The sequence below is a fragment of the Dromaius novaehollandiae genome, chromosome W (genome assembly GCF_036370855.1).
Source record: "Dromaius novaehollandiae isolate bDroNov1 chromosome W, bDroNov1.hap1, whole genome shotgun sequence".
Lineage (NCBI taxonomy): Eukaryota > Metazoa > Chordata > Aves > Casuariiformes > Dromaiidae > Dromaius > Dromaius novaehollandiae.
Genome location: NC_088130.1, coordinates 17,768,603 through 17,784,748, shown reverse-complemented (window position 1 = coordinate 17,784,748; position 16,146 = coordinate 17,768,603). Strand labels below are relative to the sequence as shown.

The 16,146-nt window shown below is 38.8% G+C and overlaps 1 protein-coding gene across 3 annotated transcripts in view; it reads left to right on the top strand.

Annotated features, from left to right (window-relative positions):
• The window catches only part of LOC112978782 (nucleotide sugar transporter SLC35D2), a 50,863-nt gene that overhangs the window by 15,415 nt on the left and 19,302 nt on the right, over positions 1 to 16,146 (top strand). For all 3 annotated transcript variants that reach the window (XM_064500664.1, XM_064500662.1, XM_064500661.1), the window contains 2 exons: positions 1,911 to 1,978; positions 2,774 to 2,852. In XM_064500664.1, coding sequence (XP_064356734.1) covers positions 1,911 to 1,978; positions 2,774 to 2,852 — 147 coding nt within the window. The remainder of the gene's footprint in view (positions 1 to 1,910; positions 1,979 to 2,773; positions 2,853 to 16,146) is intronic.

The window sequence follows — 16,146 nt, the reverse complement described above, 5'->3', positions numbered from 1 at the left end:
GAGCTGTGTGATAGCCCTTACATCAGTCATGGTGCAGAATCAACAAATGAGTGGGGACTCTCAGCTAGAGTGAGTGGTTGAGAATCCAGCTGCACAATGAGATTTGCCACATGCTCCAAAATGAGGCTACAAATACCAAAAAACAGGCAGTTTGCAGTCCTGCTCTCATTCTGATACACAGAAGAGATTCCTATTTAGTCTTGGTCTAGTTTAGTAACCTACATTTCATGTTCTCGTACAACTGCCACATGACCCTCCATAGGTAATCATAGTAAGGTATAATAGTGTAAGTAGTATATTCTGGCAGATAAAGTATCAGACCAGGAGATTTGTGTTCTTTTGCTGGCCCCTCACAGACTTGCCGAGTCACCTTTTTCTTATCTCTAAAATGAGGCTAATGATTTTTATTCTTCCTTTGAAATACTTGATATTTGCTGCTGAAAATCACTGCAGAGCTTGTAGGTGTCATGAATCATTCCAGTGTCCTTTGCTGTATGTTGTTGTGCCCTCAATTCGCGTTATGCTTTGTTGTTGTGTTCTTAAAAGTCTATTTTACCTGGAAAAAATCATCAGTCCCTGAAAAAATGTGCTTTATGTATGGGAAATGCCTTCCTGTGACGTCAGTCCAGTATGACCTTGTGCCAGCTTAGGACAATGCAGCTGATGCCCTTGCTGGGACTCGGCGTAGGCCGAGTTTATATGGTCGTAAGGTTTCAACTGCTTTCCCACCAAACAGGATTGGAGGCATTTTGGGAAGACTGGACAAGGAAGTTTACTTTGTCGCTAGGTTTATTCTGTGGGAAAAAATAAAGATTGCATTGTGCCCACCTGTTGATTTGGCATAAACAATTTAATGCTCAATTACTTGAAAAGAAAGAATAAATAAATATCAAAGAAATGCATAGTGCCTGTTGTGTACGTGTATGGGCTCGCTTGCTTAATATCAAGAAGTCCAATTACATGATATGGATGACTGGTGTCGATGTGACGTATATTGATTCAATCACAGGAAAAAAAGGAGAAAACAGAAAAATGCTGATGAATAGTAAACAAATAATTTTAGATAACAGCTGTATTTAGCAAATTTTCAGGCCACAGGAGTTGGTTTGCTTCTAGCCTAGGAGAGCTTTTTGCCTTAAATCCATCACAGACAATGCACAGCATGTTCCAGTCAAAAAATATGTGTAGCCTGTCTATGCGATGGGAAGATTGTGGCTGCTCCTCTAGCTAGTTCTGGAGCAGTAGCTACTACTACTACATCTCGTAAAGGCTGCGGTTGTGAGCATCCCAGTTTTTCACTTGTCCTTTGCCAGCTGGCTGGCTAGGAGGACAGGAAAGCATGAGTAATGGAAGAGAAATGAAGCCCCACAGTGTCTCTCTGTAACACTTGGCAGTTTGTTGCCGCACGCCAGCGCAGCTCTAGCGGAGTGAGCAGGTCAGGGCTGCCCAGAGTACACCAGGTCTAATAGCTCAGGTGCTGGAGGCTGAGCTAGCTGCAGCTCAGCATGGACCAACAGCCTTAGCACTCACCCTGTTTCTTTTTGTTTGCTTTTATCTCTTCTCATGTCATGACTATTTGTAATAAAATATTAATTGCAGTGTTGATATCTCCATCAATAAATAAAAGGCACAAATCCCATATAAAATACATATTTGTATTCACTGCTTGCAGTGTGCAGTTTTACATCTGTCCTGCTATACCTGAGACAACTTAAAAATGTGTCTAGGTATCATGGGTGCTGTTATCCTGTTGTTTCTGAAGCTAAATGCATCAAACTGTTTCTAGTAGTAATATAATTCTAATAAGACTCTCATCTCTTTTGTAATTTTGCACACTTTCACTTTAGCTATGTATTCTCTTTGTACAGTTCATTATATAGCATATAATTCTTTCTATTGTTTTTTAATAGGCAACTGATTTCCAGCACTGGACAAATTTTTTGTTCATCTTTCAATTTCTTCTTTCTTGTTTTTTGGGGTAAGACACACAATGATCAAGTAAGAAGTTTCAATGATCGTATTTCAAATCTCAAATGTAAGACTTACTGACAAGTTGTGTGGGAATTCAAAGAAAGTGTATTTTTCTCCCAGGCTTCTGTCTTGCCTTTTAATGATTTCTAGTAATATAAGTAACTGTTCCACTCTATCTGTGTTGTTGATCACGGTACTTGTGAGGACAATGTGACATTTAGCTTTTCACCTTCTGTATTCAATGTGTCTGTCTCTGCTAGCTGTCTCTTCTGATCATCTGACTTTCTTTGCAGTTGAAAGAGTGTAAGGCTGTTAGTGTAGGAACTGTTCCAATGTATTTGTTCTTTAAAGTACCTGGAATAGTATGGGGGACATAAGTAATGAAACAATGCTTTGTTCCTGTTGGCACTGCAGTGCCAAAAGAAGAATAGAAAAGTGAACCGGTTCCTATTCTATTCTCTTTCACATGTTATCAACCAAGGGGTCAAACTATCTTCAAATGTGGATGTTTCTATTGCTAGCAGTGATTAAAGAAGTACAGAGAACACAGATAACTCTCTGCTAGAGCTCTAGCAACATACAGAAAGACTTTCTTTTTAGGCTGTGTTTTAAATAATCTGTACATGCACATCACTGACTTGAAATACAGGTCCACAATATCTTTTTTTTTTAGGGTTTGGAACAGGTAGGATTGAAGATCCCAGTAAAACATTGATCCTGAAAAATGTTGATTATTTCAAAGTGCTTATAAACTTGTTAGCTCCTATGGGAGGAACTTCAAAAATGTGTTGCTTTACTTTAGGTTTCTCCTGATGTATTCTACTGTCCTATGCAGTCATTACAATTCTGCACTTACAACAACAGTGGTTGGTGCCATCAAGGTAAGTTACAGAGTGGAAGAAGAACACTGAAATGGGCAGGAAAAAGCATGGCCTCAGCAAGCATCCTGACTATGTTTTGAGCTGGAAACTCAAAAGGAGGGCTGATCCTGTGACACTGCTTATGCCATAGTTGCGTTTTGCACTGTGAAGATCTACACTACAAAATGATTTTGTTTTCTTCTCTTTGAAACTCAGGTGTACTCTAGAAAGAAATGAGACTGTTAGGGTTTTTCTGTTTGTTTGCTTTTTCCTGCAAGAGGCACTTGTACGAGTTTAATTAAACTTGTACATTCAACCACATTTATCTCTATCATACTGTCACCTTCTTTAACAAGTTACTGTCAGTTAACTGAGTTAGCCTAGGCAAATGCATGGCAAACTGATGCAGATTAACCCTCTTTCACTGTGGCCTAAACTTATTTTCATTGCTGCTGATCAAGAGGGCATTAATCAATACTAAATAATGGCTAAACTGTAGTAGGAAGTTTATTGCTTTGTGGTAACTTGCTTCTGCCTCTGTGTGGGAACTTGCATTTTAGCTGAATGTACTATTTCATTTTCATTTATATCAATTCTGGTCAATTTGATGAACAGTAAAACAAGCCTCTGTTAAAAACTGAAGCTATTGCCCTCGCAGTCTGTTTTCTGTAGCCCAACTTAAAGTAAAACCAGTGCAACTTCCTTTGTGTTGATGAGGCCAGAGCTTCCAAGCTGGGAGGATCACTGACTGCACAAGCACCTTTTTGTAGGCCAGTCTGGGGAGAAGCACAGAGCTGGAAGCATTTTACTGAAAGATTTATCTTTTGCTGCTGTGGATGCTGACAGTTGTGTCATCCAGACTAGCTCAGGTACAGGAATAAGAGTCCTCAGGGTGCTCCCTTGCGTAGATGACAGGAAAGCAGTACCTCCACATGGCAAAACCTGCAGAAGTAAGACAGCAGTTCTCTCTTCACAGTTGTCTCTTTGCAAGCTAGCAAGATTGATGTAGTAGCCTTTCTTCTGTGGCAGAACACCTGAAGGTGTTCTTTTAAATTTTGTGTGTCTGCATTGAACCATTAAGATAGAGCAATGCTATTTCTATTTTTCTGAACAATAATTACTTTTTGAGAAGTTTTGGATTGCTTTAAAGTTGAGAAGCACTTTATGACTCAGTAGTCCCCAAAGAAATTATGTCATTGACCATTTCTAGCTGCTAAAACATATGAAGTCAAAGTGTTGGTAAAATGAGCACGCAGTTCTATAGCTTTCAGTCTGTCTATAGGGGGCAATTTTCATTTTCTGAAACTTGATGGCAGGGGGGAAAAAAAAAAAGAAAACAACCCTTTGACTCAAAACTGTGCCGGCATTGAACTTGAGCCAAGTGCTTTCCCTGCACTTTTAGGTGTCAAAGCAAGGAGGTGACCCTTTTAGAGCAGCAATAAAGAGCTTTTATTATAACTTTACAACACACTCTTTTATGCTTGGAGAAACCAAAGCCTGCTTTTAGGAAATGGGATTTGAAATGAGTTTTCCAAAGTCTTGAAAAGAAATACATTTTCAGAAGGTGGCCTTAGTTCCTTTTGTGCCTAATGCCAAATAGCTAATTTTTTTCTTTGTTTCTTCAAAAAGTAACTCTCAGTGCCTTGCTCATGTTTAGAAAACACATTGATTTTATTTTGCTGTTGCATTACCCACTAAGTTGACATGCCATGAAACTAATTCAAATGCTAATTTTAGAGAGGCCAACAACTGAGTATAGCTGTTTGCTTAGAAAAGTGAATTAATTGGTATCATTTATATTCTTGGAGATGAAAACTGACTTTAATAACTGCATGACTTTTTGCTTTCTTTTCAGAATATATCCATTGCTTACATTGGAATGTTGGTTGGCGGAGATTACATATTCTCTGTGCTAAACTTTATAGGGCTTAATATTTGGTGAGTGGAACTCAAACTTGGCCTTTATTTGTTAAAGCTGAAGATTTCTCAGTGAGATATAGTTTTATCTTTTGTTTAATTTGGCCCATTTGGCTGTTGCAGTTTTGAAACTCTTAGCCTGAGGAGGCACTGTATACTGCCTCAGGATGTAAAATTCATTACAATTAGTTATGCTTTTCATGTCTGTTTACATATATTGAGTCCTATCCTGGTAGGATCTTAACTATGGAATTATGCCTGTGGATGTACTATTTGGGGCTGTGAGTTCATCCTTTTTTTTTTTTTTTTTTTTTTTTGAATTTTTTTTTATTAGCAGTGTTGGATCTGATTAGTTCTCAACTCAGAGGCTTCCTAGGAAAAGCCAAGTGGTGTGGGAAGTGAGAACACTGATTCAATGAATTATGCTCTTCCATACGAGTTATTACTTCTGAACTGTTGTATTTTGTGTTTGGATGAACTGTTGCATCTGCTCGTATGAATCCATTGGAGCAACTGGTTATCGATCGTGGTGCACTCAGGGCTAGTTTCTCAGATGGCTTACATCTACACAGCTCTGAGACGCTCTAATTTATGCTGGCTGGCATTCCTTGATCCTTTGGAAGGGAAGTTACGTACCCATGAAATGACCATGGGTATACTATAGCAGGTGTATCTGACATCTGTGTTAATTCTCTTTTCTTTAGTATGGCAGGAGGACTGAGATACTCATTTTTAACCTTAAGAGGAAGCAACAAGCCTAAGCAACCTGGAGATGAAGAGAATGCACTTCTTGAGTCAAAGAGTTAGCAAAAATGCCTGCCTTGAAAAAGACTGAAGATGCAAGTTTGTTTAGCGCTGCTGAGAACTTAAACAAGTGTATGCTGGAACATATTTGAAGCAAGAAAAAAAATCTACCTCAGTTGCCATAGATGTGAACACATCAATTCAGAAATATTTTTACACACTGTGGTTTTTTTACCTGTGGACAAGTTTCATTTTAGCTGTTTTTACACCACAAGCTGATTTACAGGAAAGAATGCCATGAGCAATTCTCAAGTTGTGAATTTCTTTATTCTTCTAGACTTTGGAGCTATTTATACTCAACAAAATAGTTCTGTTTCTGTCGGTACTCTTTGAGGCAAAACTCTCTGTAAAGATCATGAGGCTTGATTCGTCATTGCCTTATACCATATGTGGTCTTTGATATCAGTGAAGGGATGAAAGACGCTAGTGACTCGGAATGATTTCACATACACATTTGCCTGTGTGCAAGTGACTGTAGACTGCATAGGTGAAAGAGGAGCTGCACTGAGATTGTTCCCTGTGTATGTTTTGACTGAAGAACACGGGATATGGCCTCGTGTGTGTTGTATGTATTGGGTAGTCATTCTCTCAATCCTTTTGGTATCCTCAGTAACGTCATGGTCTTCTGCTGCAATTGTCACTGTTGTTGTAAGTGGATCCTTATAACTTTGCTGCAATATCAAAGGAAGAAAGAGACAGAGAGGCATTTTAATGTTTAAAAAGTTTTTTTGTTTGTTTTGTTTTTTTGTCTGAGCCAGTACCATACGGGTAGTTAGGAGAGATAACAAAGGTAAATTTATTTCTGTTCAGGTACATTCACCTTTTGATATCAGTCCCCTCCTCTGACGTTTTGTCTATAATTATTCTTTTAATACTGCACAGAAATTACACTACGATGTACAAATTACAAGAGGGGAAGTGACTGGTGTGTGGAAGACTGACTGTTGTGTTTTGTTGAGGAAAAAGGGTCAGTGCCCTGTTGTGTCTTATATATGTAGTGAAAGCTGATCTGGCACTATTTTATGTGCTGAATTCAGAACAAGGAGCCATTACAAGCCCAAGGGGTTGCTACAGTGGGCAAGGCTAATCTCATGGTTAAAAAACAAGATCTGAAATCTGGTGGGCTGGGTTATTTTGGGGACAATAGTGGTACTGTGCTGTAGCTTTATTTCCTTTGCTGCAGATACAGCTGATTGATACGTACCTGCATCCCTGAGGATAAAGCATTAGTCTTTGAAAGCACCCTAGAAACATTGCATTGCTGGAGGACAGCAGAGTAATTCATCTTGCTGGAGTTTTTAATTCCAGGCAGGCATGAGCCAAGATTTTTTTTTTTTTCCCCCCTTAATAAATTAAAAGAAGAATGAGATTTTGGAAGACTTTGACATGGAACTGGGTGCATGTCATGACTTGTTTTGTCTGAGTTGGGTTAAAATACAGCAAAACCTGAAAAGTGTTATTCTGTGCATAATGTATGAACAGCCAGACTGGATAAAATCTAAGAAGCATGTGAGTAGCTCATACCAGAAGCTTCACTGGAATAACCAGTTTCCAGCAGACTGAAGTTCTTGGTTTCATGGCCTCCTGTGGCAGTGATTTCACAGTACAATCATGTATGCAAAAAGATTTCATATAGTGTTGCTGCATTTCCTTCTCTTTTTTAGCATTCTTACAGCATTGCTTTCTTCTGTTGTTACTGAGAAAGGACAGAAACTCCTGATCTACTTAGGTATACCACTGTTTCATGCCTCCTATTCATCTCCTCTCTAAAATCTGCATAGTTTGTAAAACCTTGTAAAATGAAACCACTGTGTTTTGAGAAGTACTAGGAGCTACCTTTTTTAAACAGGATTTTTATCAGCTTAGCTATACTGGAATAATTTTATAGGCATACATCTGTTGAGGTGAATGTCTTCATATTGGCAAGACCTGATACAGAAGTCAGCATGTGGCTTCCATCTATTCCCTGCTACAAACCATTAAAAACTCTTTGGGAAAATAGGTACAGTTGCATCATTATGATGCTCAAACACCCCATTTGTCTCATGCTTTTAGAAACAATTCCTCTTTTGGAACCGAATGCCGAAATTTTAGACTCTGGGAGATGATGTGGCTGCTTCAGCCCAGAAGGAGAACAATGGAAGCTGTTTGCAATCCAGGTTTGGATTTCAAGAGCCCTTCTATAGACTAGGCGTGTTGTTCAAGCTCAGATATGCTACCTACATTATATTACATAATTTTAAAAACCTCAAACCGGGTTGCTTGTTTGTGATGTGCATTTAAGCCACTGATCATTAGTTTCTATCTACAATTGACAGTAGTCAGTGTTAGTAGATGCTTGCACTGATTTTGATGGATTTGCATCTGGCCCTGTAGCAGTAATACCCTGATGTCTCCATAACCATATCCTGGCTCTTTACTGTTTGTACAAGCTGCATTCCTTAAGGAAAAAGAAGATTTTGGGGTTGCTTCTGCTTCTTGCCACTAGAAGTCAGAGCTCTGACCAACCTCAGAGGAAGGACTGGGTTCTGGTGGACTGCTGGGCTGTCCGTGGATTTGAATGGCAAAAGGAGGAGTGATTGCAGATTATTAGAAGTGGCAGATCCTAGAAATGGAAACAAAAGTCTGGATTTTCCAGTTGCCCAGAGCTGGATAAGAGATGTGACTTTCATTTTTTTTTAACTATTAGGGGGATGGGAGGGTGAGGGCCTGTAAATATTTTGGAGAGATCTTTGGTTTTAAAATATGTCCTATGTACTTAAAAAGCTTTCAGTATGTTTGAGTATTCTTTTGTAGGACTCCTCTTTCTCCCAGTCACCTCTACCTCCAAAAGCTTAAATACTGAGCCTCAACTCTCAGTCGTGGGACAAGGCAATAAGAAAGTTTTCATCAATTACTAAAAGATTATCAAAGCGATTTGATTGCAATACTAATGAACAACCTAATGGCACCTACTAATTAAGAAAGATGTAGTTCCTACAAAGGAACAACTACCAAATGCATTTTAATTGATTATGATTTTGCTATACCTTTTATAAATAAACAGATACAAAGTATGTTTTTTAACTTGCTTTTTATTTCTGTGGTATGGACAAGGAAAAATGCTTTCAAGCGCACCTGTGTACACAACACATTTATGCTATAATTAGCTTCTCTACTATAGTTGAAGTAGTTTTGTTCATTCTGTATTTTAGTAGGAGTGATTTGATTTAATTTGTTGTTCATATCATGTTTCTGAAGCCCTTCTGGCTTGGACTTCTTCGCTAAAATACAGACCTCATTCTGACAGTCTTTATGATAATATTACTCAGAATGGTTTAGCAGATAATTTAGAAATAACCAAAAATCAGTACTAACTAAAAGAGCTTTCAAGTGAACTTGATGTCGAGTGTGAAAATGAGCCAAGGAAGGAAAAAAATTTCCTGTCATTCCTTTCAAAGAGCAACTTGACTTCAATCCCTTAGTATTCTTCCTCCTTATCTGCAGAGAAAATATTCATTCTTCTGAATTAGCTGGTTGAAACTCTGATTATATGGACTCATTTGGACCTAATTCTCGTGTTAGAATTTAAGCAACGATTGAAATGTCCACTTCATCCAGAACCTCTAGTTGACTAATTGTGTCTTTCAGCAAATAAAGTAGTAATTTAAAACTGATTCATCTTAGGAAATATCTGTTGATAGTCCTGATCTTAGTTTCCTACAGACTTCATGTTAGCGTAATCAAATACTAAATTAATTGTAAAATCGCATGACTTAATTGCTGTGTAAAGCTTCATTTTCCTTTCTTTTTGAATGGAGGAAAAGATGGTTACAAAGAAGCATTAGCCTTCAGAATGCATATTTAGGCATTAATAAGTGCCCTACTTTTAAAAATATTGGATTGACTTTTGAAAATCATGTTCCCTGCAAACAGGTTCCAGTTAAACAGTAATCAGTTTGGAAAGGAATATTAATCTGTACAAACTGTAATATTATAGGGGTTGCTTAGCAGCAGACTAGCAGTAGTGGGAGGGAATTAAGAGAAAAATACAGCAACTATCACAAGCAGCTTTCTAGCCGTGCAATGTGTAAAGTTCTTGAAATGATTCCTGTGAAAGAGAAGCAATAAATACCTCAGGGGAAAACTTGGACTGGGCTCAAGAAATAATACCTCACATTCGTAAGCATTTATTTATTTATTTATTTTGGTATCTCAGCCTGTTTTGCGAATATTAGGCACATGAAGTATTGGAAGACCAAAGTCTCTGGAAAAGCAGATGGCCAGGGTGGCTTGGGAGCATGGGCAGAGGTAAAAATGCAGCAGAGGATGCTGACAATTGCAGAAGTTTGGGCTGTGGCTCCATAGTCAAACAGAAGGGATTTCTTTTCAATTAAAGGAGGTATTCAGCATCCTCGTTGCATGTGAAAAGTACAGTGCCTCTTATCCAAAGCTAAAATATTCCCTGAATAGCAAATGATTCTCTAGAGAATTTGTGATTGTTTGTAAATACTTTGGGAAATTTAATATTCAGACCTTTTTTTTATGTTCTGACTGACCTTACAGAGTAAAACGAGCTGCTAGGGTATAGAAATTTGTAAGTATACTGAAATCTTGTGTGTGAAGAAACTGAATTCTTGTTAAGCTAAATAGTACTGGTTTTTATATCTTGTTACAGACAGACTTAGTGCTACATTCCTTGTGGCTCAGGCATGACATTTTCTCTGCAGTGCATCTGCGTGTTGTGGTTTTCTGGCTGAAGGTGACATGTGACATGTGCTGCTTCTCTTCAGGTGAAGGTTACTGGGTGTCAGAAGTTGAGATTAAATTTTAAAGATGCCCCATGTGTTAAAGATAGAAGACTATCATTAGAGCATACACACTACTTTTATCTTGCTTCATATTAAGTGCATATATAAGCAGCAGTATTTTTCTGCTCTGGTTTAAACTGATCTTTGAAGAATGAAAAATCTTTCAGATTACTACAGGGAAGAGTTTAGGTTGTCTCTGTGCCTTACCTGAGAATTTCTATATGTTAACTCTTTTGATCTTTTTTTTTTAATTCACTCTTTTTCTAAGTTTCATTAATTTCAGACTATTTTTCTTGCAGTAAGCATTCTTGTAAATGTTTGTTTCCCCTTAGGATTTTGGTACCTGTCCTCATTAATACTAGTTCAAACAAATTTTTTCAAAAGAGTTGAAAGTCCTATTCCTCTTTAAATATATTATTATACCTCTTCACGCCATAACTTCCCCCTTTGTAAAATTGGTGTAATGATATTAATCTCTTTTGGAAAAGCTCTTTGAAAAGTTATATGATATTGCTTTCTCTCTATAGAAAGAATTAGTTATTGTTATTACCCTTGAAATTTGAAGATAAATCCCTTTTTTTGGCCTTAGCACAAGTTCAGTGTGAACTTGCCCTGGAAGTATCTGGACTAGGGAGTTTAACTTCTCAGCACTGTAATACGTCGTGCTGATGTGTATTAACCCCAAGGTTTGGAGTATTCTTATCCGGGGTTTTGGTTTAGACCTGTCTTTAGCCTCTCTGGATCTTAAACAGTGACAATAAAAATATTTTTCTTCTTTTTGTTCTTGGGTAGTTTCCAGAAAAGGAGCAAAACCTTGCCTCAGAAGCAAGCACCAGAAATCATTGTTTAGTGTGGATTTTTTCAGTAGCTTACAAATTTGGGTGTATTGTACAGATGTTATTCTAATCTAAACTCCGGACACTCCTTGAGAAGAAGAAGAAAAAAAAAGTCACGTGATTTGATTAGACGCCTCACTTCTAGGCCGGCGCTCGGAGACTAGCAGTGCACTAGGAGGCATTTCTCAGGGAGATAGGGACTGTTTCATCCCAGCTCCCTGACTTTGCCTTCGCCATGGAGGAGTTCCAGCGTCAGCTGCTCACTGTTTTTGGGGCTCTGATCTGTTTCCGTACTCTGGTAAAATGCATCCGATTTCTGAAATATATTTTCCCACATACTTGGAATGCTTTGCCTCAGGGTTTCTTTCAGTCGCTGGGAGAATGGGCAGGTAAAGGAAACTTCCTCACGTTTTTCTTCTTGTAACTGAGTGATGAACTGTTACATTACTAATTGGGAGAGGTTTTCCTTGCTTTTCCTTATGCTGTCCCTTCAGCACAGAACACACCTTCCAGTAAGTGTGGTTTGCTTCATTTCTTTTTTCTTTTTTTTTTCTTGTCTCTTATAGTAACTTTGGTTTAAGAACCAGAAGGTTCTGCATACTTAGAGTAAGTAAATAACCAAGCTGATAAAAGCTCACGCACCTGCTGAATAGATGCAAATTCCTCCCCCAACTTCTGATGTTTTTTCTCTACTGCAAACGTTTTAGTTTTAATAATATTGCCTATATCCTCGGTTTCCTGGTATGTGAAGCAACTAGTTTATGTTTAGCATATGGCTCCGCTCTTCAAAGCAACTTTTCTTTGTTCCTGGCGACTTTGCTCCAGTCCGGTTTTCCTGAATTGGTGGCCTGTCCTTAATTGTATCATTAATGAGGCAAATCTATTTTTGCCTAAAAACTTCAAAGACTGCCACTTGGCAGTTCTATTTTAGAGATATTACAAGTTCTCATAAAAATAACAGAAATGTTTAATAAACACCTTCTTCCTACTGAATGTTGATATTTTTCTTAGGATTGTTAGATTATTGGACTGAAGTAGGAATGAAAAACTACTGCATTTTCTGCCACCATCAATGGTGGCATCTTGCTAACAAGGGACCTCTATCAGTACTTTTGTACTTCCCCTCTTGCCCCCACATTAGAGCATTGAATTCACTGGATTTAATAAGCATTTCATAAGCACATTTCACAGTGGAATAATGTAGAGTGAAATTCGCTGCTTTGCAGAAGAGGTGCCTAAGGACCAAATATTTCAGAAATAACATGTAGGCCCTATTTGGATTTAAGTGAGGCATGGGCCTCAGACCTGTGCATGAAGAGAGGGTCACTGAGTGGAAGTTTCTGTACAGAAATCTTGTTTCCACTGAAGTTTGAGAGACTGTTGCTTCTCTCAGTGGACTCACCTTTTATGCTCTGTCCTTTTAAAAATGTATAGTCTTCTGGACACAGTGAAATTCATAGGTTTGAATGATTTGCTGTATCACATGGCACATGAGATGCTGAGAATCACGATAATTAAAGTTGGCAGGTGGAAACTTGTTTCCCAATAGACATTTGCTTTGTATCTGCTAGTCTACTAGGAACATAAAAAACCATCTGCAGCACAGAAGCATTTTCAGGTACTGACTAATAATCCGTTTTGCTCTGAAAACTTACCAGGTTTACCTTGGAATTGTGTAGTGTTTTTCTACTGTATTTCTTCCTTATGGTGATAAATAATGCTTTCTTTCTGTATTTCGTCTTTGGTGTTTGTTTGCGTAACTTCTAAAGTTCAGGGTGCTTTACATATGCCAATACTTGGTTACTTTCTAAGTATCACTTTCCCAGTGATATGAAATCCAGAAGTAGACTGTGAGTAGGAAAACTCTGGAAGAAGAGCACTTCGCAGATGGTGGTAAACTTGCTGTGGTGTTTCCTTACAGACAGATTTCTTGTGAAGGAAAGATGTTACATCAGCTTCAGGGGACCAATTAGTACTTACCTCCTGCCATTCTATCACCAAAATATAAGTAAAAAACTTGCAAAGCAAAACTTGTAAAAACATGCATATGGAAGAAATTTCTACCACCCTGTAGTCAATTGGTTTGTGGCTGTGTTTCTCCTTATTGAAAATGAGAAAAATAATTACCTAGTGTACAAGTTGGGTTACAGTGGGGAGGGATTTGCTAATATCAGTAAAATGCTTTGAAGAGGAAAAGTGCTAAATTACATGACAAGAATTGTTAGATGAAAAAGTCACAAGGAAATAAATTTTAAGAAAAGGTTGATTCTGTGCTTTAGAAGTATCATTTAGGTAGTAATGGTCAAGAAACTCAGAAGATGAAGATTAAAGAATCCAGGAAAGAACAAGCTAAAGCAGAGCAACAAATGTAATCCCTCTTTTTCTTTTTCTTTTTTCTTTTTTTTTTCCTTTCTACTTTCTGCAGTGGTCACAGGAGCAGGAGATGGGCTTGGAAAAGCATATTCCTTTGAGGTAAGATAGATTACTTACCTTTTGATTTTATTTTAACTAAATGGCAATTACTACCCCTCCACCAAACTCTGAAAGTTAGTAAGGTTATTCTAGGATTAAGAGCAGGTATGAAAAACATGGTACTAATCCTTCTCCTCTGCATGTGCAGAGTAACACTAATCAACTTCTGAAAGGAAAGCAGTATTGCTTTTCAGAGGAAAATCATTTATGCCCCAACGCTCGCGTCAGACCAGGAAAATCAAATGGAAACACTGAGTACTCCAAAAGATTTTGTGTTGTCTGTCCAGAGCAGGAAGTGTCCCGAGTTGGCTTTTTTTCCTAGTTTTGCCGCTGCTTTGCTACATGTCTTTCAATGGGGCTGTCTAGCATTAAACATACAGAACATGGAGTCATTTTGCAGCCCTCACAGTTGCAAAGAAAAGCTTGGCCCATGTGTCTGAAACCACAAATAAAAGAGAAATCTATGTAAATGAAAAGCAACTACAGGTTAGGAAAATCATAACAAAAGCTAAAAGTGTAAGGAAGAATCAGCAGCTCTAAGAGTGAGAGGAGAGTGAAGGGAGGAAGGGTGAAGCTGAGAGCTGCCGTTGGCTCCGTGGTGATCAGTCACTGCTGCTGTGCAGAGTCACTAGGGCAGCCCCTTTCTATACCCCTAATCAACATCCAGGGCAGGGCGGCCTCTTGGATCATCCCTGCTACTAGTGATAGCAACTGAGTGGTAGATTTTCTCTTTGATGTCTTCATTCAAGAGTGGCTTTCTGTCTAGAAGCTGCACGTCAACAAAACACAAGTTACTGCCTTCAGGGCTGAGATGACCAGGTGAAAATTAGCAGCCTCTAATATGTCAGCATTTAGATTAGATGTGATCCCTTCTGATCATAAATTATATATATATATAACATATATCTCAGAAGAAAGGAAAATGAGTTTACTTTTGAATTAATTGATGAGAATTTTAAAGCCAATCTTTTAAAGCATATGCATTATTTACTTTAAGCACCTACCTCATGATTTTGATTTCTGGGAGTGGCAATATAATAAGCACTTTTGGAAGTGCGTTGAATGTAGGAAGCACAAGGACAAATGCCAGGTATTATAGTTTAACATTCAACATTCATCATAGTTGTGATAAAGATCACAAGCTCTTCTGTGGGAGAAAAGGGAAAATACTGCCTTCTGTTTTCTCACTGAATTGCCCCAGCGATCAGCAAATGGAAAGGACTTGAGGAATGAATAGGTTGGGGAAGGATGGGATGGGTGAGAGAAGGAGAGAGGATTTAGCATAAGTGCTTAATTGTACCTTTAAAACCACACCTCTGGGTGTAGCCACCTGCACATGCAGGTTGCTGAACTAACCTTTTAAGTAAGCACCTGGTGATATTTCACGCAGGTGAAGTCTGCAGGCACCTATGAATGTCTAGATCAGGATCTTTGTCGCTCTCGGTTTCCTTCATGCTATTTGGGTGATGCAACAGTAAGTCCCACTAAAAGTCAGTTATTGCAGAATGGCTGCCTTACACCATGAGAAAGAATAAGACAACTACTATGTTTTCTTGAAAAACTTGGCTGGAACAGGCAAGTTTTTGTGGAACATTTGTTAATTATTTTTGGCTTTGCAGGATGATGGAGAGCCATCCTTTATCTATGCTGAGATGTACCTTCCTCCCCAGGTGGTCTCTTTGATCTAAATTTTGCTCAGCTACTGCACTGTGGGGTAGATCCCAAGCCCACACCACATGAGCTCATAGCTTGGCACCTTCATCTTGCTGGCGGAGGTCAAAGCACGCACTTGTGTGTGGCTTGTGGATAAATAAATCTGACCCTGCTGTTTTAATGTCTGTGTGCCTTTGGAGTTTCTGGCTCAGCTCTGCTCTCTTGCTGGTCTGATGTCAGGGCACAAAATGCTCTGATGTTCTTCTGGCGTAGGTCCCTCTGGTGTCAGGGGCTGCCGTGAAGGCAGACCTTGTGATGTGCGCCCTCCCCACAGGTCTTGTTTGTTGGCCACAAGATGATTGCTGATGCCAGTTCCTCTGGAGTCTGTGCTCTGACGCTAAGCGATGGATTTCTGTGATATCCTGAGCTCAGAAAAGGGCTGATAATTCACAGACTAATGTAGGGGCTCCATGCTTGTTGGCAGTATATGGGACTTCAGACTAAGGAGAACAGTTTTTGGCTTTTGGAAGGCCAGTGCAATGTGGCTTTGTCTGTTCAGTGTTTTATGTGGAAATCCCAGTAGGTGGCTCATTAGGTAGAGCTGGCAGAGGTCCAGGCAAAGAACATTACAATATTTACTGGTTCCGTACCCTTTCTAAGGTTTATAGCTAATACAGGTTGCTGCAAAACTTATCAAGCTCAGTAGCTGGCTGAGCTTGTGCGAAGAGCCAGATAGCTGTGAGGTGTTCCAGACAATATATGCACACTGCTTGGTTGCTTTCAGGACACAGATTTTTCAGAGCAAATTATTGTCCCTCTAGTTTCCCGAGCTTCTGTTGACAG